Source organism: Muscardinus avellanarius (assembly GCF_963383645.1).
Source record: "Muscardinus avellanarius genome assembly, chromosome: 13".
NCBI lineage: Eukaryota > Metazoa > Chordata > Mammalia > Rodentia > Gliridae > Muscardinus > Muscardinus avellanarius.
The window spans coordinates 23,592,167-23,616,811 of NC_137799.1; the positions used below are offsets into that span (position 1 = coordinate 23,592,167).

Here is a 24,645-nt window from a genome sequence, read left to right on the forward strand (position 1 = left end):
CTTTTTTATAAATATTGGTAAAATTATCTCAATGGTTACAAAAATGGCTTGGTCCACATCTTCAAGCACTGACCAAATTATTCAAGTAGGGTTAAAACTCTTACTTAAAGAGAGTTACTTAAAATATAGTTATTTAAGAAATAATATACATTAAAGATTATTTTTAGGATTAATGGATAAAATCCACTGATTATAAAGAATTTGACCAATATAGAAATATATCTTTATATTCTATTTTTAAAAATAGGTATTTTAAAATTGAACTCAGGATTCTGATAGAGGGTTACACAAATTATTTGCATGTAAATAAATATTATGAAAACAATATCAGAATGCTACCTCCTAAAGAGAGTTTAGTAATTCACACATAACGTCTGAGAGGACTGAGTTTGATAAAAAATGGTTTTAAGAACATTTTTATTTTTGTGATTGGCAGTTTTCATAACTAACAGTCATGTGAATAGGTTATAATTTTCCTTATCATGTATTACGATTCACTTCCAACTTTTAGATTTTGTGATCTCAGTGACTTCACCTAATATCTGCATACTAAAAAAATATAGCTTTTAGTAGTTTTAGTACTAAACATAAAAAATTATCTAAAACTTGTTTTATTAACTGAATATTGGTTTTGCTTTTCAGCGGCGATCTGATGAGCTTCTTTCTTCTGTTGTCATTAACGGACCTTCTACCATGAACAATTCTACTTCTGCAGGTGTGTATGGTGAGTTTTAATTTTTTTCCAAATGTGTTCTTTCAATACTTTATACAGTGTTCTTATTTTACACATCTATTAAGTATATGTTGAAGTGTCATTGTTTATAATAAAAACGAAATTTTTTGCAGTAAAGTATTATATTGTTTATATAGATGAAGTCACTAAGTACAGCTCTCTTAGTCTTAAGGATTCATTTAGATCTAATTTTATTTTTTAATTAATTTTTTTGTGTTACATAGTTGTTATAAAACTACCAGTATGATGGGTGTGGTGGTACACACCTATAATTTCAGGGCCTCTGAGGCAAGAGGATTACAGGTTCAATTTAGCAGCTGATTCTTCAGCAATTTAGCAAGGTCCTCAGCAACTTAATGAGACTGATTCAAAATAAGAAATAAAGCCAGGCATGATGATGCACACTTGTAATCCCAGCATCTGGGAGGCCGAGACAGGCGGATCCCGGGTTGCAGACAGCCTCAGTGAGTTAGTGAGGCCCTCTGCAACTTGGGGAGACCTTGTTTCAAAATAAAAAATAGGGCTAGGGGTGTAGCTCGGAGGTAGAATGCCCCTGGGTTTCATCCCTAGTACCGAAAAATAAATGAAAAATAAATGAATGCCCCTGGGTTAAATCCTCACTACCAAAACAAACAAAAAAATCAATGTTTGTAACCCAGAACTACTGAGTAAAGGAGCTAGTTTTAAAATATGTGTTACAAGCCCAGCGTGGTGGCACACACTTGTAATTCCAGCACTTGGGAGGCTGAGACAGGAGGATCACATAGGTTCCACAGGTTTGAAGCCAGCCTCAACTACTGAGTGAGGCTCTCAGCAACTTAGTGAGACCCTGTTTCCAAATAAAGTATAAAATAGGTCTGGGAGTATAGCCTGGAGGTAGAAAAGCCCCTGGGTTCTATATAACCCTCAGGACAATAAATAAACAAACAAATAAATGTATGTATGTATGTTACATGGTAGACTTGTAATAGAAGTAGTAAAACTCTTTAAGACCAGCTTTTTTTTGCGGGGTGGGGGGTAGTGAGGATGAAACCCCAGATTGTGCTCTACTCAGCCCCTGCATGATTGTGGAGTGTGTGTGTGTGTGTGTGTGTGTGTGTGTGTGTGTGTGTGTGTGTAGTACTGGGGATGGAACCCAGGGGCATTCTACTTTCAAGCTACCACCTCCCAACTTCTCCCCCCCACCTTTTTTTTTGTGGGACTGGGGATGGAACCCAGGGGCATTCTACCTCCGAGCTACACTCCCAGTCTTAAGTTTTTAATCTTTATATTTTTTGAAACAAGGTTTTACTGAGTTGTGAAGGGCCTCAGTAAGTAGCTGAGGCTGTCTGCAGACCAGTCCTCTGGTCTCCGCCTCCTAAATGCTGGGATTACAAGCGTGTGCCACCACACCCACCTCCCCCAGCCCTCTTTTTATTCTTTATTTTGAAACGGGGCCTCATTGATTTTACAAAGGGCCTCACTAAGTAGCTGAGGCTGGCCAAGAAACCACAATCATCCTGTCTCAGCCTCCTGAATGCTGGGATAACAAGCATGTGTCACCACGCCCGGCTCCCACATTTTAAAATATTTGAAATATAGTCCACATTATAGCATGGTACCACATGATTTAAAAATGACTGCTCTTAAAATATGAAGGCTGCAAAATGAATCAGAGAAGTACAGTTCTGGTAGGAGAGGGGCAATTAAGAGACTCTGGCTGTAATCCTAGCCGGTCATGGTAGCACATGCTTGTAATCCCAGTACTTGGGAGGCTGAGACATGAGGATCACAGGTTTATGGCCAGCCTCAGCTAGTGAGGCTGTCTGCAACTTAGTGAGGTCCTGTTTCAAAATAAAGAATAAAACAAGGGCTGGGGGGTTTAGCTCAGAGGTAGAGTGCCCCTGGGTTCAATCCCCAGTACTGAAGGAAAGAAAAAAAAAAGAAAGAGTGAGAGACCATGGCTGTAATCCCAATACAGCATTGTAACTTGCACTGTGGCATTGATGGTTGTGATGGGTAGGATTGGTAGTAGTTGATGATTATTGAATGTTTGAATAAAGAATTCTGTCCTTGATTTCTAGGTTTTGGACTTGGACTTTGTTAATTGGATAAACAAATAGTTATGGCATTCATTTCTGTCAAAGAGTGGTGGTACATACTTGTAACCCCAGTACTTGGGAGGCTGAGACAGGAGGATCACAGTTCACAGCCTGCCCCAGCTACTTAGTGAGGTCCTCTGCTTTTAGTGAGACCCTCTTTCAAAATAAAGAATAAAAAATAGGGTTGGTGGTATAGCTCGGATTAATCCTGGGTTCAATCCCCAATATTGCAAAAAAAAACAACAACAACAACAACAACAAACCACCCACAACAAAACACAGCAGGTTCAGCTTTATGTTGTACTGAGTTTGAAGCTCCTGTGGAACATCCAAATGGAGGTGTCACATTGGCATTGGGTTCCCGGTATCATCATCATAAAAGAAATTTGGTAGTCAAAATCATGACGCACTTGACAGCAGAATCCATTGGAATGAAGAGATTGAGAAAGGTAGGGTTTTTATTCAGATGTTTTGGAGTTATAGGGATGTAGGGAATGAGAAGACTTCCTTCTTTCTGGATCATGAGTTTACATAGTATTCAGGAGAGGAAACAGCCTTTACCCGAGGACTCTGTAAGAGAAGTGGGTAAGTTTCATTCAGTTAGCAAAAAGATGAAAAGAAAATTCATTGAAGAAATTAAGAATGCACTGGACTTGATCACCTATGTTGCACCCTTCTAAATGACTAAGTGGAAAGGTCTTGCAGGCAGGGCAGCAACAAGGGATTTGTTCAGATAAAAGTGTGGACAGAGTAATATGGGCATTGAAACTAAAGCAGATTTCGTGAAGTTGAGCTCACTTTGGAATCACCTGGGGAGCTGCTAAAATACAATAATTGTTGCTGGGCGTGGTGGTGCACGCTTGTAATCCCCGTGCTTGGGAGGCGGAGACAGGAGGATCGCATAGGACCCTGTTTCCAAATAAAATATAAAACAGGTCTGGGAGTGTAGCCCGGAGGTAGAAGGGTTCCATTCCCAGTACCACGAAAAATAAATAAAATGAAATAAAAATAAACAAAATACAGTTGTTGAGTCTACTCTGAGCATTTCAATTCAGGAGGCCTGTGGTGGATCCTGAGAGTTTGTATTTCTACAAGTTTCCATAAAGCTAATGTTGTCATTTGAGGAACCACACACTTGGGAGAACTACTGAGTGAAAGGAAGGCTGGAATCTGAAGTTCTTAAACATAATTTATCTTCTTCATCTGATGGGCTTTAAATTTTTTTTTCTGCTTGTATCCCCCAGAGTTACAGTACATCTAGGGAGAAGTTATTTGTTCCTATTTAAAAACTTACGGTTATTTTGGTTATTCACACATGTCTGTGAACTACTGGGATAGATGACTAGAAAGACTTAATGTTCTGTGTGATTATTTAGGAAAAGGAAAACAAATGAGATGTAAATGTGATGTTTATCTGGCAGCGGCCGCTTGTCTTTGTTTTTGTGCTTTAGATTTTTTTATATATCATTCCGCTTAAGTTCAGTCTGTTTCTCACACCTCCTCTTCAGTAACGATTTCATCAGCACTTGGCAGTGGTGCCCTCTCACAGACTGACTGACGATGTGCCTGTCAGTGCCGTGGTTGAATGCTAGTTGGCTCTTTAGGATTCTCACTTGATAGTTATTTCCCTCAGCACTTTGACGGTACTGTGCCCTTTTTCTTTTGGCTTTTGTTGTTGCTGAGCAGGCATTCTTCTGTCAGTCCTAGCTTGTTACTTTGTATTGCTCCTTTTTTCTTGTTATTTTAAACATTTTTCATTTTACTTTTTTCTGCAGTTTTACTGGCTTATGCCTAAATATGAATCACCGGTTCTCAATCCTGTATAATCTTCAAAGTAACTTTGAATAATTGAAAAAAATACAGATGCCTTTGCTTTCCCCACATTAACCTCCAAATCTCTGGGAGTAGAGACATAAGTACTTTTTTGTTTTGTTTTTAAAGCTCATATGATACATCTAAGGTGCAGGTAGGGTTGAGGGCCGGGGCTGGACTCCTCATTGAGCGAGCCACTCTCCACAGAGATACCTCCTTCTGGAACTCTAGAACCATGTCTTTTTTCCCCCCCTCCCTCTCCCTCTCCTTCTCCTTTTTCCCTCCTGGCAATTGAAGGGAATCTAGGAACTCAGCTACACTCTAGCATCCAAACTTTATTACATATTTTGTCATCCCATTCTTCTTAGTGTCCTGTGTTTGAGATACTTAAAGTGATTTTTGGATTCAGTCATTATCTGTTCAGCCTTCTCCAGTTTGCTGTGTAATTCTTCCATTGTGTATTTGACTTCAAGGCTTGTATTTTACATTTCTTTCTTGATTCATTTAAAAAGTCTACCTAGGGTTTTAATCAGTAGTGCCCCATTTCTTATTTTTTCACTTATGTTTGAAGGTGGTTCTGGAGATAGAACCTAGGGGCCTTGTGTATGCTGTGGAGGTAAGAGCCTCACTAAGCTATATCCTTAGCTCCAAGTAAACTTTTTATAGCTTCAGATTTCACAATTGTATGGAATTCTTGAGGGTGCTAACATTCCTGTTTCCTATGTAATATCTGTTAATATCGTTACAGTATATTTCTTTTTTTGGTGTGTTTGGTACTAAGGATGGAACCCAGGGTCATTTTACCTCTGAGCTACACTCCCAGACCTTTTTAATTTTTAGTCTTTTTTTATTTGTGAAACAGAGTCTCACTGAGTTGCGAAGGGCCTTACTAAGTACCTGAGGCTGTCTGCGAACTGGGATATCCTGGTCTTAGCCTCCTGAATGCTGGGATTTCAAGTGTGCACCACCATGACCAGTTGCTTATCGTATATTTCTTTGGGTGGTGCTTAGCTTTTGGCTGTGAGATATTCTTTTGCCAGTTTGTTTTTTATCTGTGAAGATCTCCAGGGTAAGTTCATGTTGCTCTGCCAGGTTATCTGCCATATGATCAGTATCTAACATCTTGTAATGTATGTTAATTTATTGCCTTGGGGATTCTTACATCAGAAAGCAAGAGAAAATTCAGAAACCAAACATTCGTGATTTTCCCACCAAAATACCCTGAATAAAGATAGTCTTCCTTTTTAAAAACCTCTAGTATATGGAAATTTACTAATTTTAGTTCACCTTTTACTGAGGATACAGCCTACTTAAGAAACTTTTTTTTTCATACTAGGGATTGAACTCAGAGGCGTTCTACCTCAAACTATACCCATGGCCCTGTTTTATTTTTTATTTATTTTTTATTTTTGGTGGTACTGGGGTTCCTGGAAACCATTCTACCTCCGGGCTACACTCCCAGACCTATTTTTATATATTTTTTTATTTGGAAACGGGTCTCTTAAGCCTGTGAGGCTGACTTCGAACCTGCACAATCCTCTTGTCTCCGCCTCCCAAGCACGGGGATTACAAGCGAGCACCACCACGCCCGGCTTTATTTTTTATTTTAAAACAGAATCTTGCTAGATTGATGAGAGTCTCCTGCATTGCTGAGGCTGTTGCCCAACTTGTGATCCTCCTGTCTCAGCCTCCCAAGTATTGGGATTACTGGTGTGTGCCCACTATCCCCATATTTAGGAACTCATTTTTATGTAGAGGCTTGCTGGCTGGCTTCCTTCCTTTCCTATCCTTCCTATCTATCTATCTATCTATCTATCTATCTATCTATCTATCTAATCTCCTTCCTTTCCTTCCTTTTTCTCCAAAGGCATATCCTAGCTTATATTAAAGAGTCCGTGCCACAGAGTCAATATCAAAACATAAAAAGTCTCATCGGTTTAATAAAAATTAAAACAAAAACCCAAAGTAGGAAACTGAGGGTTGAGGGGGCAATGAGCGCTCCTTAGTCCAGGAGCACCAGAATCCCTGCTCATGGCACCAGGCCTGGCTGCAGGGCACCCCTGGTATTTCTGTTTCTGTGAGGTTGGGGGCAGTGATTGCCCTGTTGGAGCCACAGTTCACCTGGATCAGGGACCCTTGATTCTTCTGGGTCTGCTAAGCTCTACATGCCCTGAATCTTGTCCAACATGTCAGAGGTGAAGGCCTCAGTGGGTTTGTAACAGAGGTTTTCTTTAAGTAAGGATCTAGATTGTTGACTGTCAGACCAAAAGTTTTAAAATCTGAGTGCTTGTTTCATTACTCTTGATTGTTTCATTTTTGGCTCTTGTGTCTGTCATTTTAGTTACTTAAATAATTTTTTTTTTGGGTGTGTGTGTGTGTGGTACTGAAGATGGAACCCAGCAGCATTCTACCTCTGAGAAACACCCTCAGCCCTACTTTTTCTTTATTTTGAAACAGTTCTCACTGAGTTGCAAAGGGCCTTGCTAAGTAGCTGAGGGTGTCCTCAAACTGCAATCCTCCTGTCTCAGCCTCCCAAATGCTGGGATTAATGATTATTGACATCTGGAAATTGCATTTTTTTACATTAATTAATTTTAAAATACCTTAAAATATTTTACTAATATTTCTAGTATTTGCAATTTTTTTTGTGTGTGTGTGGTACTGGGGTTCCTGGAAACCCTTCTACATCTGGACTAAACTCCCAGACCTGTTATTCTATTTTTTAAATTTAGAAACAGGGTCTCTTAAGCCAGCACACTAGCTTCAAACCTGCGTGATCCTCCTATCTCCGCCTCCCAAGTACGGGGATTACAAGCGTTCGCCACCACGCCCGGCTAGTATTTGCAATTTTTGGAAAACTTGAAAAGTTGATGGTTTTGGTAATCTATTCATTGACACATTGAATAAAGATTGCTAGTTTAGTTTTAACAAGTAGTAATAGGTTAATAGATCTTTTTTGCAAGAGTTTTAATGCCTTTGTTATACTTCTTCAAATAGCACAAGCATTTTATTTTATTTATTTATTTTTTAGACGTGTATCTTCACATCCAGCCCCCGGTTGCACTTCTTTTTTAAAAGATTTTTATTGGTGCATTATATTCATACATCCTATTGGGGTAAAAAACGTGTGTACATACATGTACACATCACTGATTTAACCCCTACCCAATTCCCACCCCATTCCCTTCCCATCCCTCCTTCCCTTGCTTGGCTTAGTGGTCGACTTCGATATGTTTAAGTACATTGTGTGTTTAGAGAATTTCCTTCTTCCCCCCTCATTTAGGTTGTCTTGTTTGCTCCTCTATAGGATCTCCTTCTTCATCTAGAATTCCTCCTATGACCCATTTCTCCTTAGCTTTCACATATTAGGGAAAGCATCTGATTTCTTATTTTTTAGCACAAGCATTTAAAAAATATCATTTATCTATAGTAAAATGAGAGCCATGTGTACTTTCTAAAGGGTCTGTTTTGTATTCAGTATAATCTATCAGAAATTTGCATATACTTTACAAAATTTGACACCTGTAGTTTCTCTTTCTGTGAGTAGAATATTGGTTATTTGGAAATAACAGGTGTATACCAGACCAGTTGCAAGTACATATCTGTCCCATAACATTTTCAATAATAACAATATTATTATCATGACTCTTTGTTGCACCTAAATTTATATTTGTATCATTATCTACAAGCTTGTAATCCCCGGGCTTGGGAGGCGGAGACAGGAGGATCGCGCAGGTTCGAAGCCAGCCTCACTGGTTTAAGAGACCCTGTTTCCAAATAAAAATATAAAAAATAGGTGTCTGGGAGTGTAGCTTGGAGGTAGAAGGGTTTCCAGGAACCCCAGTACTACCAAAAAAAGTGCTAACTTTAATATTGAGCTTTTAAACTGAATTTTCATTTGTTTCTGATATTAACTTTAGTTAGAATGAACCATTTGGGAGCTTAATTCTGATTGCATCAAGGATTCAAAACTAAACCAGTATTGGGTAATTGGTTTTCCAAAGTTAGCAGGTGATAATATATAATTTAATTGCTCAGAAAATCTGTTAATGGAGTCAACAATAAAATAGCTATCTCTTTGCTATTTATATGTGCAGAAAACTATGCACATGAAATTAATTCAGGAATATTAGGGATTTTTTGATTCCTTGCAAGATATAAATGATATAATGATAGGTATATTTCATGTACACCTGTCCTGAAATTGCCTTATTTTCCACTGACTAGGAGCCTGGAAGCAATGGACAGCATAGGCTGAGATTGGAGGATAGTAACAGCAAGTAGTGAGACTTCCATCAACCTAGTGAGATCCTGTTTCCAAATAAAAAATAAATAAGGCTGGAGTATAGCTCAGAGGTAGAATGCTCCTGAGTTCAATCCCCAGTGCCATACATACACACAAATGTATCTGTTAAGTCTGTTACTCAGGCTTACTTCAGTAAATGTACTTTGTGTATATTTGTTTGTATGTGTACTGAGGATTGAGCCCAGGGGTCGCGATCATTGAGCTCTCTTCCTATCCCTTTTATATTTTATTTTGAGACAAGATCTCGCTTTGTTGCCCAGGCTGGCCTGTAACTTGTAATCCTCCTATTCCAGGCTCCTGAGTAGTTGGAATTACAGGCATGGGCCATCATGCCCAGAAAAACAAAAACAAACAAACAAAAACAACCTTTGTTCTCTGACAACATGATTCAGTACTCAGAACTTAACCAGAAGACTTGTAGACATGAGAAATAACTTTAGCAATGTAGCTGAACACAAAATCTACTTGTGAAAGTCATTAGCATTCCTATATACAACCATAAATTCACTGAAAAAGAAATCCAGTAAACAATTTCATTCACAGTAACCTCAAAAAAGAGAAAATATTCCAGCTTTACCACTCCTGGGTATCTTTCCAAAAGGACTGAAATCAGAGAATTATGGTAATATATGTATATCCATGTTCATAGCAGCACAGTTCACGATAGTCAGATTATAGAACCAACCTAGGTGTTCATCAGTAGATGAACATAGCCAGGCGTGGTGGCGCACACTTGTAATCCCAGGAGAATTGCACAGGTTCGAAGCCAGACTCAGCTACTTAGTGAGACCCTGGTTCCAAATAAAGTATAAAAAATGCATCCGGGAGGATAGCCCGGAGGTAGGAAAGCCCCTGGGTTCCACCCTCAGTACCAAAAAAAAAAAAAAAAAAGAAAGAAAGAAAGAAAGGGAAAGCCACAGACCTATATGGAACTTTAGGAATAACTAGTGTTAATTCTGGGCGATATACTTCTGGCATTTTCAAAGAGACTTTGGGAGTATATACTGTTTGAGGTAGTAAGGCAGCCTGTTCATTTGTAAACGCAGTGAATTCTGTGTCACAGATACAGGTTTTAAAAAACTTATTTTTATGAAGTGTTTTTGAAAATTTGTTTTAGGATCACAGGTATTTGATTGTAAACTTTGATCAGTGGTTAGAAAAAAGATATTTTCAGGCAGTTGGAAAGATTTTTTTTTTTTACTCCGAATAGTGACACACATTGCATTTAGTATTAAAAGCATTCTGAGGCCGTGCATGGTGGCGTACGCTTGTAATCCCCGCACTTGGGAGGCTGAGACAGGAGGATGATTCATGTTCGAAGCCAGCCTCAGCTGGCTTAAGAGACCGTGTTTCCAAATAAAATATAAAATAGGTCTGGGAGTGTAGCCTGCAGGTACAAGGCCCCTGGTTTCCATTCCCAGTACCCCCCCCCCAAAAAAAAAAGCATTCTGATGAAACTTTTGGCTTTTAAATAATTTATGTTCAGCCTTATATGGTGCTATTTCTAGAAGAAAAACACTTCTGAATCTTATCTACATAAACTTGAGTATTCCTTATAGGCTTGTCATTTCTAGTTATTGTCAGTATTAAAATAATGGGATTTAAGTAAAATTTAACTGTGTGCTGAGGTAATGAATTTCTTTATTTTATAGCAACAATTCTCAAACTTCAGGATAAATCAGAATATACTGGCTGTCATCCCCAGAGTTTCTCATGAAGTAGGTCTGACAAAGTGGTGCTTATGTTAGGAACCATAATAATAATAATTCATTGCATAATAACGAGTAGGATTATCATAGGAAACCACATTTAGCTTATATAAAGAATGAATTAGGCTGGGCATGGTGGCCCAGGCTTGTAATTCTAGTACTTGGAAGGCTGAGACAGTCCAGGTTTGTGGCCAACCTAAGATACTTAGTGAGCCCCCTTGCAACTTAGTGAGATCCTGTTTCAAAAATAAAGAATAAAAAATATGGCTGGGGGTGTAGCTCCAAGGTAGAATGTCTTTGGGTTCAAATCCCCAGTACTATAAAAAATAAAAAATTACTAGCTGGGTGTGGTGATGCACACTTGTAATTCCAGCGCTGGGGAGGCTGAGACAGGAGGATCACAAAGGTTTGAAGCCAGCCTCAGCTACTGAGTGAGGCTCTCAGCAACTTAGTGAGACCCTGTTTCCAAATAAAGTATAAAATAGGTCTGGGAGTATAACCCAGAGGTAGAAAAGCCCCTGGGTTCCACCCTCAGTACCACAAAAAAATATAAATAAATAAATTACTAAAATGTATAATGTATAGCTTAGATGTGATAAATTTATTATAATCTTTTAAAATATATTGTTTTAATTGTATTTACTTTTCAATTGTATTTACTTTTCATTTAGCAGTAGAACAAATTTGGAAAAATTCTTAAAGACATAAATATTATTCTCTTCATAAAAAAAAAAGAGGATTAAGCCGGACGTGGTGGCGCACACTTGTAATCCCCATGCTTGGGAGGCTGAGACAGGAGGATCGTGAAGCCAGCCTCGCTGGCTTAAGAGACACTATTTCCAAATAAAATATGAAAAAGTAGGTCTGGGGGTATAGCCCAGAGATAGAAGGATTTCATCCCCTGTACCACTGAAAATAAAAAAGAGTATTTAGAGGTATGGTCATATCTTGATTAATGATGGGGGAATGCTTTCAGAGAGACGCATTGTTGGCAGATTATTCATAGAGTATACTTATACAAACTTAGGTGTTGTAGCTTACTTACTATACACCTTGGCTATATGATATAGCCTAGGCTACAAACTTGTAGCATGTTAGTGTACAGAATATTGTAGGCTTTTGTAACACCATACATTTGTAATTCTAACCAGACAAAAGGTAACAGTTGTGTAGGGCACTTAACATGAATGGGGGCTTTTAGCCACTCTGGGTGAGTCAGTGTGTAAATGTGACTTACCAGTAAATGTGAAGGCCTATAATCACTATACACCTAGGTTGCATGTAATTCTTTTTTTTTTTTTTTTTTTTTTTTTTTTTTGGTGAATCCAGGGGCATTCTACCTTCAAACTACACTGTCAACCCTTTTTATTTTTTATTTTGAAAAGGGGTCTGACTGGCTTTACAGGTGTGCATCACCAAGCCTGGCTGTACTAAATTTGTAAAATAATATATTTCTTTCTTCATGAGCCGTTTAACTTCAGATTATTATAACTCTTTTGTTTATAAACTTTAACAAAACTTTAAACCTTTTGACTCATAACACTTAGCTTAAAGTACAAATACATTCTTGGGAGGCAGAGACAGGAGGATCGCGCAGATTCGAAGCCAGCCGCGCGTGCTGGCTTAGGAGACCCTGTTTCCAAATAAAAATGTAAAAATAGGTCTGGGAGTGTAGCCCAGAGGTAGAAGGGCTTCCGGGAACCCCAGTACCACCAAAAAAAAAAAAAAGTACAAATACATTGTACAATTATATTAAAATATTTTTATTTATGTCCTTATTTGATGAGCTTTTTTCCTATTTTAAAAAAATTTTCCTTTTGTAAAAGAATAATCAAGAGCCAGGCGTGGTGGCGCATGCTTGTAATCCCAGCATTCGGGAGGCTGAGACCGGGAGATCGCGGTTTGCGGGCAGCCTCAGCTACTTAGTGAGGCCCTGTGCAAGTCAGTGAGACCCTGTTTCAAAATAAAGAATAAAAAATAGGGCTGAGGGTGGAGCTCAGAGGTAGAATGCCCCTGGGTTCCACCCCTGATAACGCCAAAAAAAAAAAAAAGTATAGTTTACTAAATAGGTAAATCGGTGCCATAATCATTTATTATCAGATATTATGTACTCCATATAATTGCATGTGTTATATTTTTATAAGACTGGCAGCAGAGTAGATTTGTTTATACTAGCATCACTAGAAACATGTAATGGTGTTTGCTGCAGTATCTCTGGATAATATTACTTTTTTAGCCTCCTTATAATCTTAAGCAACATAGACCTATATGTGGTCTGTAACTTGACTGAAACATCAAAATTATGTAGTGTATGGCTATATTTGAAATAGCCCTTTTATTGATTACCCTTATACTTTGCTTTGTTTTTAAAAATTATTATTTTTTTAGACACATTTTTTAAATGGTATACATTTAAACTATATTTGGTGCCCTCTCCCACCCGCCCCCGTTTTCCCTTCCCCCCTTCCACCAATGGTTGTCCAGGGTAAAAATTATATCTTACACCAGGACGCACGCTTGTGATCTCAGTAGCTTGGGAGACTGAAGCAAAGTATCACTCAAGTTCTGTGCCAGCCTGGGCAACTTAGTGAGACTCTCTTTTAAAATAAAAGGCGTGGGGATGTAGTTCAGTGGTTAGGTGCTTGCCTAGCACCTGTGAGTCCTTGGGTTCAATCCCCAGTGCTTGAGAGAAAGGGGGTTGGATTTGAATATAAAAAAAACCTTAATGCCCACAGGGGAAAACTGAAGGGGGGGTCTTCAAAATGTGTTTGGTTTGGTTTCTCTCCATCTTCTTTTACCCTCATCAGTGCCTATAGTTCTCAAATCATGAAACTCTGCAGGATGAACTATGACAATATAGTTAGTATAATATGCCAGGCCAAATTAGTTTTAGTAATTAAAATCAAATCTTGTTTTTTAGCTAATGGGAATGACAACAAGAAATTTAAAGGAGATAGACCTCCCTGTTCACCTTCCCGTGTTCTCCATCTTCGCAAAATTCCATGTGATGTCACCGAAGCAGAGATCATATCATTAGGCCTACCATTTGGCAAAGTAACTAATCTTTTGATGTTGAAAGGAAAAAGCCAGGTATGTACTATTTAAAATGGACACAGAGTGATTATCTCTGGGTGTTAATGTTATAGATGATTTTAATTTTCTTGAAATTTTCTTACTTTTCTAAATTTCATTCTATGATTAAATATTATTTTTTGAATTAGAATTTTTTCTGAGCTTAATGGCACACACCTATAATCCCAGTACTTAGAAGGCTGAGACAGGAGGATTGAAGGTTAAAGGACAGACTCAGCAATGTAGCAATACTCTCATCAACCTAGTGAGACCCTGTTTTAAAACAAAACAAGTTTTAAAAGGGCTTGAGCCGGGTGTGGTGGCATATGCTTGTAATCCCAGCATTTGGGAGGGTGAGACAGGAAGTTTGGGGTTTGCAGACAGCTTCAGCTACTTAGTGAGGCCTTTTGCATCTTAGACCTTGTTTCAAAAAAAAAAAAAGAAGGAAGAAAGAAAGAATAAAAAGAATAGGGCTGGGGATATAGCTCGGAGGTAGAATGCCCCTGGATTCCACCCCCAGTACACACAAAAAAAGGGGAGGCTCAGGTAGAAGGCCCCTAAGTTCAATCCTCAGTTACCAAAAAAGAAAAAAGAAATAAACTTTTTTTTTATAAGCCAGGAAACAACAAAAGAAATACTAACTCAGGAAACCAGTTTATTTCTTACCTATAGATGTATGGCCTTTTTTTTTTCTTAACCAGAAACATTTGTAACTGTAATTACTAGAAGACTTTGATTGAAAGGATATAATTATACCTTATTTGATAAAAAGTTGTTTTCCACAATATAGATAGAAATATATATAATATTATCATAAGACAAAATTTCAAAGATATGCTTGGCTTTTATGTGGCATTCTAGAATTGAACAATACCTCACCTCATCTTGTAGAATAGAATGTTCAGCTGAACATGGCAGAGCAGTTTGCATTTTTAAAGCTGAAACAAGGAAATAGCAGTTTTCTAAAAAGTTTGATAGGATCAGGCTACTACAGGCCCCTTCTCTTGCAAGGGTTAAAACGGAGAGTACATCTTTCACTCAGTTAGAAGGACGCTTCCTGCTTGGTGGCTGTGAGTCTCTTGTTTTAGGAACAACTTGTCTTTGATGGGATTTTCACCTCAGGTTTCGCATGAGTGGCTTCATTTTGGTTTGCTTTGTTCTCTTGGGGCCTTGAACCAGGAGGCTAGTCTAAAACAGTGCCTTTCATATGCTCATTTAACATTATGCATGGTCTACTTATAGAATTAATATGTAGGTTTTTTTTTTACAAATTTGAGAGGTGTAAGAGAGACTTCATTTTATTTTATTTTTTGCAATACTGGGAATGGAACCCAGGGATACTGTGCCAATAAGCTTTATTTCCACCCCTTTTTATTTTGAGATGGTGTCTTGCAGAGTTCCCCAGGCTGAACTGGAACTTGTGATCCTCCTGTCTCAGCCTCCCCAGTGACTTTGATTACTGGCGTGCACTTCCATGCCGAGTGTGACACTTTATTTTATGTTAACAGATTTTTCTTTTTTTTAATTATTTATTTTTAATCGATAAATATAAACTTAAAAATTGGATCAAGTATAGCTCAGTGTAGAATACTTGGCAATGTGCAAAGTCCTGAGTTTTATCCCCAGAACTGCAATTAAAATTTATTGATTTACATGAATATATATATGAATTATACATATTTATGTGGTACCATGTAGTGTTTTGATACATGTATACATTGTGTAATGTTTAAACCATATTAAACATATCTCCTTAAACATTTATCGTTTTTCTGCCTTTCATTCTGTCTCTGAACTGTACCCCCAGCCTTTTTTATATATTTATTTTTATAATTTTTAAAGTAGGGTCTTTCTAAATTGCTGAGGCTGGCCTGTGATCTTAGTCTCCCAAGTGTTGTGATTCCATGTGTGTGCCATTGTGCCCAGCAACATCTGTCATTTCTTTATGGTGAAACTTTGTTATTTTAAACATTTTTTGCTATGCTAGGGATTGAACCCAAGGACATACATATGCCAGGCAAGTACCTGCCACTGAGCTACTCCCCCAGCCCCAAGTGAAAACATTTAAAATCCTTTTTTTTTAGCTTTTGAAATATATAGTAGTACATTATTAGTCTCTATAGCAACACTAATGTGAAGTAGTATACTAGAGCTGTTTACTCCTAACTATGACTTAGTACCCATGGATCAACCTTTCCTCAACCCCCCTAACCCCCATTCCCACCCTCTGCTAACCACCATTATACTCTAAACCTCTGTGAGACGAACGTGACTTCATGTAGGGTCATGCGTTACTTACTTTCTGTGCCTTTTCGTATAATGATCATTTCACATAGTGATCTCAAGTTCCACCCATGTTTTCACAAATTGTAGAATGTCGTTGTTTTAATGGGTAGATGGTGTTTTACTGTGGACATACTGTATTGTCTATCCATTCATCCACTGAAGGACACTTTGTTGTTTTTGTTTCTGGGCTGTTGTGACTAGAGCTGCAGTTATCATGGGAGTACAGATCTTCTTTTGACATACTGATTTTCTTTCCTTTGAATACATACCCAGTAAGTAGTAAGATTGCTAGATCATATGGTAGTTCTATTTTTAAATTTTTAAAGGAATCTTCGTACTGTTTTCCATAATGGCTATATTTATATTCCTGTGAACAAGTCTGCCGAGGGTCTCTTTTTTCCACATTCTTGGTAGCACTTGTTATTAGTATTTTTTTTATAATCTCTATTCTTTTTAGAGTGAGTCAACATCTCATTGCAGTTCTAATTTGCATGTCTATGCTAGTTAGTGGTATTAAACATTTTTTCATATAGCTGGCCACTTGTATATCTTCTTTTGAGCAATGTCTGTGTTGGTCTATTGCCTGTTTTTAATTTTTTTTTTTTTTTTGCTATTGAGTTTTATGTAGTTTATAATATAATTTGCCATTTTCATTATTTAATTTTCTTTATATGTTATGGCTATCACCCCTTTTTCAGATAATAATTTGCAGATATTTTCTGCCATACTGTAGGTCACCTCCTTACTCTCTTGTTTCCTTTACTGTACAGATAAAATTAAAACTTTTATTTTTTATTTTTTATTTTTATTGGTGCATTGTATTCATACAACATAGTGGGATACAAACTTTTGTAGACATACATGAACACATCACGCAGTCAGCCCCCACCCGATCCCCACCCCATTCTCTCCCCATCCCTCCTTCCCATGCTTGGCTTAGTGGTTGACATCTAGTATTATAGCAATTTATCCAAAATTAAAAATGATAATTTCATATAACAGTTTCATTTGTCTGATACCAAGCTTTTGATGACTTAAAGATAACATTTCAATATTTCTTTTTACTTTCTTTCTTACCAGAGAATATTTTTTTCTATTTTTTTTAGGTGAAACTATCATATATTTATATATTTATTTTTCAAAAAAAAACTCTATCCTAATATGGAATATGGACTCTAGATACCCAAAACGATCTTGAAAAGGAACAAAGCTAGAAGATATATATTTTCTGATTTCAAACCATATGAAGCTACAATAATTGAAACAGTGTCGTACTGTTCTAAAGGCAGATATATAAACCATTGGAGTTAAATAAAAGCCTAGAGCTAAATTCTTCCCTATATTGTCAAGTTATTTTTGACAAGGTTTCCACGAACATTTGGTGGTGGAAATAATCTTTTAACTAAATATTGTTGAAAAATAATACTTACATGGAAAAGAATAAAATTGGACCCTTACCTAATCCCATATACAAATATTAACTCAAAATAGATAAAAGACCTAAATATATATCTTAAGACTATAAACTTTTAGAAGAAATTCTGGGTCATAAAACCTCACAACATTGAAATTGGCAGTGATTTCTTGGCTATGATTTCAATGGCACAGGCAACAGAAGAGTATACAAACTTCCTTAAAAAAAATATATATATATATTGTATATCCAAAGACAATGTAAACAGAGTTAACAGTTACTAATAGAATGGGATAAAATATTTCCAAATGCTATATCTGAAGGTATATTAATATTCCAACTAGAAATCCTAAAAATTAACAACAATAAAGGCAAACAATACCATTTAGAGATAGGTAAAAGACTAACATAAATAATGAATCTCCACAGATAACCAATCTTAGTTGTCTGTTGGATGGAAAATCTTGTTTCTCTGGTTCTGGTGTGTGTTACCTATTTCTTCTTTGTAGTTAATCTCTTTGAGTATTTTCTCTAGCGCTGGTTTTGAAGACATAAATTCCTTCAGTTGCTGTTTGTCATGGAACCTTCTTATTTCTTTATCTAATTTGATAGACAGTTTTGCTGGGTAGGAAATTTTTGGTTGGAAGTTGTTTTCTTTCAGATTTTGGAATATGTTACTCCAAGCCCTTCTGGCTCTCATGACTTGGTTTGGGAAGTCTGGAGTGATTCTAATTGGTTTGCCTCTGAATGTCACTTGGCCCTTTGTTTTTGTTGCCTTTAAGATTCTCTGCTTGGCTTCCACATTGGTCATTTTGACAATTATGTGGCGTGGAGATCCTCTTCTCCGATCCTTTCTAAAGGGAGTTCTATAAGTTTCCTGGACCTGTGTATCAACCTCTTGCTCTATGTTTGGAAAATTTTCTGCTATTACTTCCTTTGAAGAGATTGTTGATCCCTTTGGTTTCACTTTCTTTTCCCTCCTCTATTGCAATTATTCTTAGGTTAGCTCTCTTAAAATGGGCCCATATTTCTTCAATGTCAGATTCCTGCTGTCAGATATTTTTTTCTAGATTAGAAACTATGTTTTCATTTTTGGATTGCTCATCTTCTAAGAGCGAGATTCTGTTCTCCATGTGTTCTAATCGGTTGTTCATGCTTTGAATTGAGGCCTTTACTTCATTAATTGCATCCTTTATCTCTTTTTGGCTCTCTCTGAGTTCTTTTCGAAGCACCTCTATTATTTCTACAGTTATTTTCCTGATTTGTTCTTCTAGAAATCTCTGATTTTCAGTTTTATCGGGTTCTGATGTTGTGGGGTTGAGGGCATTCGTTGCTCCAGTGTTATTCCTCTTTCCCATGATTTTGGAAGTTTGTGCCTTCTCTGGGTTCTTCCCTTGGGTCACTATGACTTCGCTTAAGGTGCTCTGGATCTCTAGTCTGTAGTATCTCAGACCCCACTACTCCTTTACTGGGTTGTATCACAGAGTCTCCGACCCAGGGAGTCGATATAGGCTGCTTTAGACTCTGGGGGGTGCCAGGTTGCACGTTCTCCTATGGTGTGATATCTCTGCCACTGCCACTCCCCCACTGTGTCAAGTCCCAGGAAGTACAGTACTGGGATTTCTCTTCTGTGGCCCGCAATTTGACTCACTGTTCTTGAGTACGCAGATGAAGCTGTACTGGACTCGGTGAATTCACTGTTGCTGCCGCCGGTGGCAATATGGAGCCGCTGCTGCGCCCTCGACCGTGAGGCTGGCGTATTTTTTCTTCTCTGGTTTTGAGTTCCACTCTGAGTTCCTGCAGCATGTGCTGAGCTCAGCCACTGGGATCTTTAGATGTTCCCTGCGCCGAAAGATCCCACCTGGCTGTTCCTCAGTGGCTCACCTCGGCTTGCTGTAGCCGTCCGGTGATTTCGCCGCTGCCGCCGGCAGTATGGCGCTGCTGCCGCGTCCTCGGGCGTGAGGCTGATGTATCTCCTCTGTGGCTCTGAGCTCTGTTCTCAGTCTGCTTTCTCTCTGGAGCCTGGTGATTTTTTTGTTTCTCTGGTGATGGTGTTTTCTGGCTATGAAAGGCGCTGATTTTGTGGTAATGGAGATTGGTTGTTAGCGGGGCTCTTAAGCCCCGCTTTTCTCGGTCGCCATCTTCCCGGAAGTCCTAATTAAAACTTTAAATAATCCCAGTTGTGTGTTTTTGTTCATTTCCTGTGCTTTTTTGTATCATAACCAGAAAATCTTTCCTGTTTCCATGTCCTAAAAAATTAGTTTTTCTTAAGATGACTGAGGAAACTAATTCTCTGATGACCATAACAGAAATACAGTATTTGTCATATTGATTTGAATATTGTGTGCCTTTTTGTTCCAATTCAGGCCCTACTGGGATGAATTCTTTAGTGTGTTTTTGGTCATCCTGAAATATTTGGCACTAAGCAGTATTGTAAAGAAGAGGGCATGAGCTCTAGGTCCTATAAATTTATAATACATTGTGATATATGTCACTCTTTTTCTTCAGTTTTTTATGAATAAAACATTTCAGAGCTGGGTGTGGTGGTGCACATTTGGAATCCTAGTACTTGAGACAGTACTGAGACTGAGACAGGAGGACTACAGGTTTGAGGACAGCCTCATCAACCTAGAGAGCCCCTGTTTCAAAATAAAAATAAAATAGAGCTGGGAGTGTAGCTTGGAGGTAGAATATCTGTGGGTTTAATCCCCAGTGCTACTAAAATAAATCAAAAGCCCAGAAGCATGTTACAAGAACAGTTATAAGTGAATAGTTGTGAGTGTGAAAGAGATTAGATGTCTGACTCAGTCTCCTTTCTTTAGTAAACTAAATTAATATCCCTATGTAATTCACATGAGATTGCTAAAATACAGAAAAGTTAAATAACATGCTTTCCTATTTATCCTGTGTGCTTATACCTTTGTTACATCTTCCTGAGATGGTGCATGGGTATGGCTTAGCTCTTTAACACAGTTGTTTCTACTGAGAATAGTATGGTGTGTGTGTGTGTGTGTGTGTGTGTGTGTGTGTGTGTGTGTGTGTGTGTGACTTTACACATATCTATATAGTAATGGGGGATTGAACCTGGAGTCATTTTACCTTCAAGCTACACCCCAGCCGTTTTTAGTTTTTTTTGTGTGTGGTGGTGGTGGTACTGGGAGTGAAACCCAGATGTGTTCTGCCTCCAGGCTGCACTCCCAGACCTACTTTTATTTTTAATTTGGAAACAGGGTCTTACTAAGTTGCTGAGAGCCTCACGAAGTAGCTGAGGCTGGCTTTGAACCTTTGCCATCCTTCTGTCTCAGCCTCCCAAGTGTGGGGATTACAAGTGTGCGCCACTGCTCCCAGCTAGTTTTGTTTTGAAATAGAGTCTCACTAGGTTGCCCAAAGTCTTGTCAAGATCTTGATCCCGTGGTTCTGCTCTCTCAGCCTCCCAAGTACTGGGATTACGGATGTCCAGCACCATGCCCAGCCCTTTGTGGTTTGAAAAAACCCAGCAGGATCATATTTAATGGTTAATTTAATGATTAATTGTGAGAGCTGTAGTCGAGGCCACATTCTTTTTTAGTCTTTACTGTGTTTGAGTTTATTTTATCTACAAACTAACTTATTTTGTATTTGGGGGCACAGGCAGGCAATGGGGATTGAATCCAGGGATAGTCTGTCCACCTCTGAGCTATACCCCACCCCTACTTTGTTCTTATTGTGAAACAGGGTCTTTCTAGGTTCCTGAGAGTCTCACTGTTTGTTGAGGTGGTCGCCAACAAATCCTCCTATCTCAGCCTCCCAAGTACTGGGATTAAGGCGTGTGCCTCCATGGCCGACTTGTAACTATTATTAATTGCTTCTATTTTTTTTTAATTTTAAATCCTATTTAGAAAATACATGTTTAGTAATATATACTTCACCAAGAGGTTCTAATGTGAATCTCTAGAACCAGTCTAGACCTTCCTGGGGTATTTTGAGGCAGAATGTTGGAGGCACAGTCAGTTCTTTCCACCAGCCTTCCTCTGGGTAGTGACTTTCATTGTTTCTACACCCCATATTGTGAAAATCAAATTGTTTGAATAGATACTTTGAAGAATCATAAATTATTTAGTAGATTCTATATAGAAAATTTATTTTTACTCATGAAATTTTAGATTTTTAAAATTTTGTGTGACAAAATTTTTTTTTTTTTTTTTTTTTTTTGCAGAACTGGGGGTGGAACCCAGAGGCATTCTACTTCTAATAAAAATAGGTGGCACCTACTTTTTATTCTTTATTTTGAAACGGGCTCTTACTGAGTTGCAAAGGGCCTCACTAAGTAGTAGCTGAGGCAGTCCGCAAACTGTGGTCCTCCTGTCTCAGCCTCCCAAATGCTGGGATTACAAGCGTGTGCCACCATGCCCAGGTTTAAAAACATGTATGCTAAAGAATTGGTTTAGCTTTTCTTCTTTGGCTGATGTTAGAAACTTAATTAGTTCTTAACACTTAGCAAGGAGTTAGCAAAAATATGCTTCTCCTGCATATAGTGGATATTACTAGAATAATATTTACAAATTATTGATGGTTAAAAAACCAGATAGAAAGTGTTGCCATAGCTGTTTTCTCTTCATTTTAGAAAACTTAGGAATAATTTATTACTGATATAATTAGATAGTAGCTTTAAAGCATATCATAAACAGTTACTAACAACTTTTAGATGTAAATGACGTGAAACCAATTTTGTCCTCTTGAGCTATGGAATTTTATTCATTTATTGTGGATTGATTAATTGGATTGTGACATCCTATCCACTAGCATGGGCTAATATAACTGCCTCATAGAATATTACAGTTCATTTGAAGTATCAGTTGCTTCATCTGTGAAATGTGGTACCGTTATACATCATATTTATCATTTGTTGATATCACTTTATTGGACTACATGTGGAAATCAATGATAGTTAAGGTAACTGTAGACAAAAGAATAATTGGATTCGTCGATATTTGTCATTTTCTGTGTTCTATAAATTTTGTTGTTAATGTGTGTGGGGTAGGGGGATGAGGATTGAACCCAGAGCACTCTACCACTGAGCTACATCCCGACCCTTGGTAATATTTTATTTTATTTTATTTTTATTTTTTTTGGTGGTACTGGGGTTCCTGGAAGCCCTCCTTCCTCCGGGCTACACTCCCAGACCTATTTTTTATATTTTTGAAACAGGGTCTCTTACGCCAGCACGGCTGGCTTCGAACCTGCGCGATCCTCCTGTCTCCGCCTCCCAAGCGCGGGGATTACAAGCGTGCGCCACCAAAGTAATATTTTATTTTGAGACAAGATGTCACTAAGCTGCCGAGGCTAGCCTCAAACGTACAGTCCTATTGCCTCAACTCCTAAGTTTCTGTGATTCATCTACCACCACACAATAATTAATATGTATGTAATTTATAAGTAAATATATTTAACAAATCAATATAAATGTATTTTTATAAATAAATTTTAAACTGCACGTGGTGGAGCACATGTGTAATCCAAGTACTTGGGGGCTGAGACAGCAGGGTTACAGTTTTGAGGCCAGCCTCATCCACCTAGTGAGACCCTATTTCAAAATAAAAAAAGAGGACAAGGTGTATAGCTTGAAGGTAGAATACTCCTGAATTCAATCTCCAGCACCACACACACAAAATTTATTGTAAATGTTTTATACTTAAGTTGAAGTGGTTGCTGTATATTTATTAATTAAAAATAATTGGATGATCTAACTCAGTGTTTGTGTTAATCCGAGGTTATTCCTGTCTTTTAAATATACATATTTATATTTATTTACTTATTTATTTTGGTACTGGGGATGGAATCCAGGGGCTTTCTGCCTCTGAGCTACACCTCCAGACCTATTTTATATTTTATTTGGAAACGGTCTCACTAAATTGCTAACAGCCTCACTAAGTAACTGAGGCTGGATGGGAACCTGTGATTCTTCTGTCTCAGCCTGTCAAGTACTGGGATTATAAGCATGCGGGACCACGCCTGGGTAAATTTTTAAATTTTACATGTTCTTAAAGGTAGTTCTGAGTGCTCAGAATGGTTAGTATATGTCTATTTTATCTTTAAATAAAATAGGGGCAAAACCTGTTACATTAAAGTTCTATAAGTATCTCATTCCTCTCATAGAAGTTACAGGAGTCCTCACAACAAGAAGAAGCCATATGTAGGATGACATAAACATCAAGGAGCTCTTTCAGCTCAGCTTTTCCTATGTTGTTTTTCAGATATCTGATATTAGGTCACATCAATATTGACTTAATGTAGGAAGTTTCATTTCTTTTTCTTTAAGGAAATTTTTCTTTTTTATTGGTGTATTATAGTCATACATCTTAATGGAGTACAAGATGATAGAGGCATACATGCACATATCACTTTTCTGAAGTTTGAATAATTGATTCGTTGTATCTTTTTCTAAAAATACTCTGTATTGGGAGGATTAGATGCTACTTTGCTTTCTGATATCTTCAAATCATGAAAAGTATGAGATTCATTCTCCCCCCCATCTCTCCTCCCTCCCCCCTCTCTCTTTCTCTCTCTCTCCTCTCTCTCCTCCCCCTCCTCTCTCTCTCCTCTCTCTCCTCTCCTCTCTCTCTCCTTTCTCTCTCTCCTCTCTCTCTCCTCTCTCCTCTCTCTCTCTCCTCGCCTCCCCCCCTCTCTCCTCCCCCCTCTCTCTCCTCTCTCCTCTCTCTCCTCTCTCTCTCTCCTCACTCTCTCCCCTCTCTCTCCTCTCTCTCTCTCTCCTTGCTCTCTCCTCTCTCTCTCCTCTCTCCTCTCTCTCTCCTCTCTCTCCTCGCTCTCTCCCCTCTCTCCTCTCTCTCTCTCTCCTCTCCTCTCTCTCCTTTCTCTCTCTCCTCTCTCTCTCTCTCTCCTCTCTCTTGCTCTCTCGCTCTTTTGTTGCTGCACTGGGTACTGATCCCGGGGGCATTCTCCTCCTGTCTCAGTCTCCCATGTACTGGTATTACAGGGTGTACCACCGTGCTGGTCCACCCTACATTTTTCGTGTTATGTTATACTTTGCTTTAAAGTATAACATAGGTGTTAATTGGAAGCGTATTTGAAAAGTAAGTCAGAACTAAATGGTTACCATCATTTGAATGGATCCTTTCAGAGGCTGATGTCTATTATAGTTCTTTCCCTTAAAATCCTAGGCAGACCATAAACAGAAACTCTACCTAAAAATTATCTCATGTTAGAGCCCAAAGGAGCCTTAAAGGTCATATTAG

The 24,645-nt window shown here is 38.2% G+C and overlaps 1 protein-coding gene across 3 annotated transcripts in view; it reads left to right on the forward strand.

Moving 5' to 3' along the window:
• The window catches only part of PTBP3 (polypyrimidine tract binding protein 3), a gene marked incomplete at its 3' end in the record, with an annotated part of 108,249 nt that overhangs the window by 43,074 nt on the left and 40,530 nt on the right, over positions 1-24,645 (forward strand). The window contains exons 2-3 of one of the 3 annotated variants that reach the window (XM_080708573.1): positions 643-724; positions 13,562-13,731. In XM_080708573.1, the coding sequence (XP_080564699.1) occupies positions 694-724; positions 13,562-13,731 (201 nt within the window). In that variant the 5' untranslated portion in view covers positions 643-693. Of the gene's footprint in view, positions 1-642; positions 725-13,561; positions 13,732-24,645 lie in introns of those variants that run through there. The other 2 variants (XM_080708574.1, XM_080708575.1) reach the window with 2 other exon arrangements.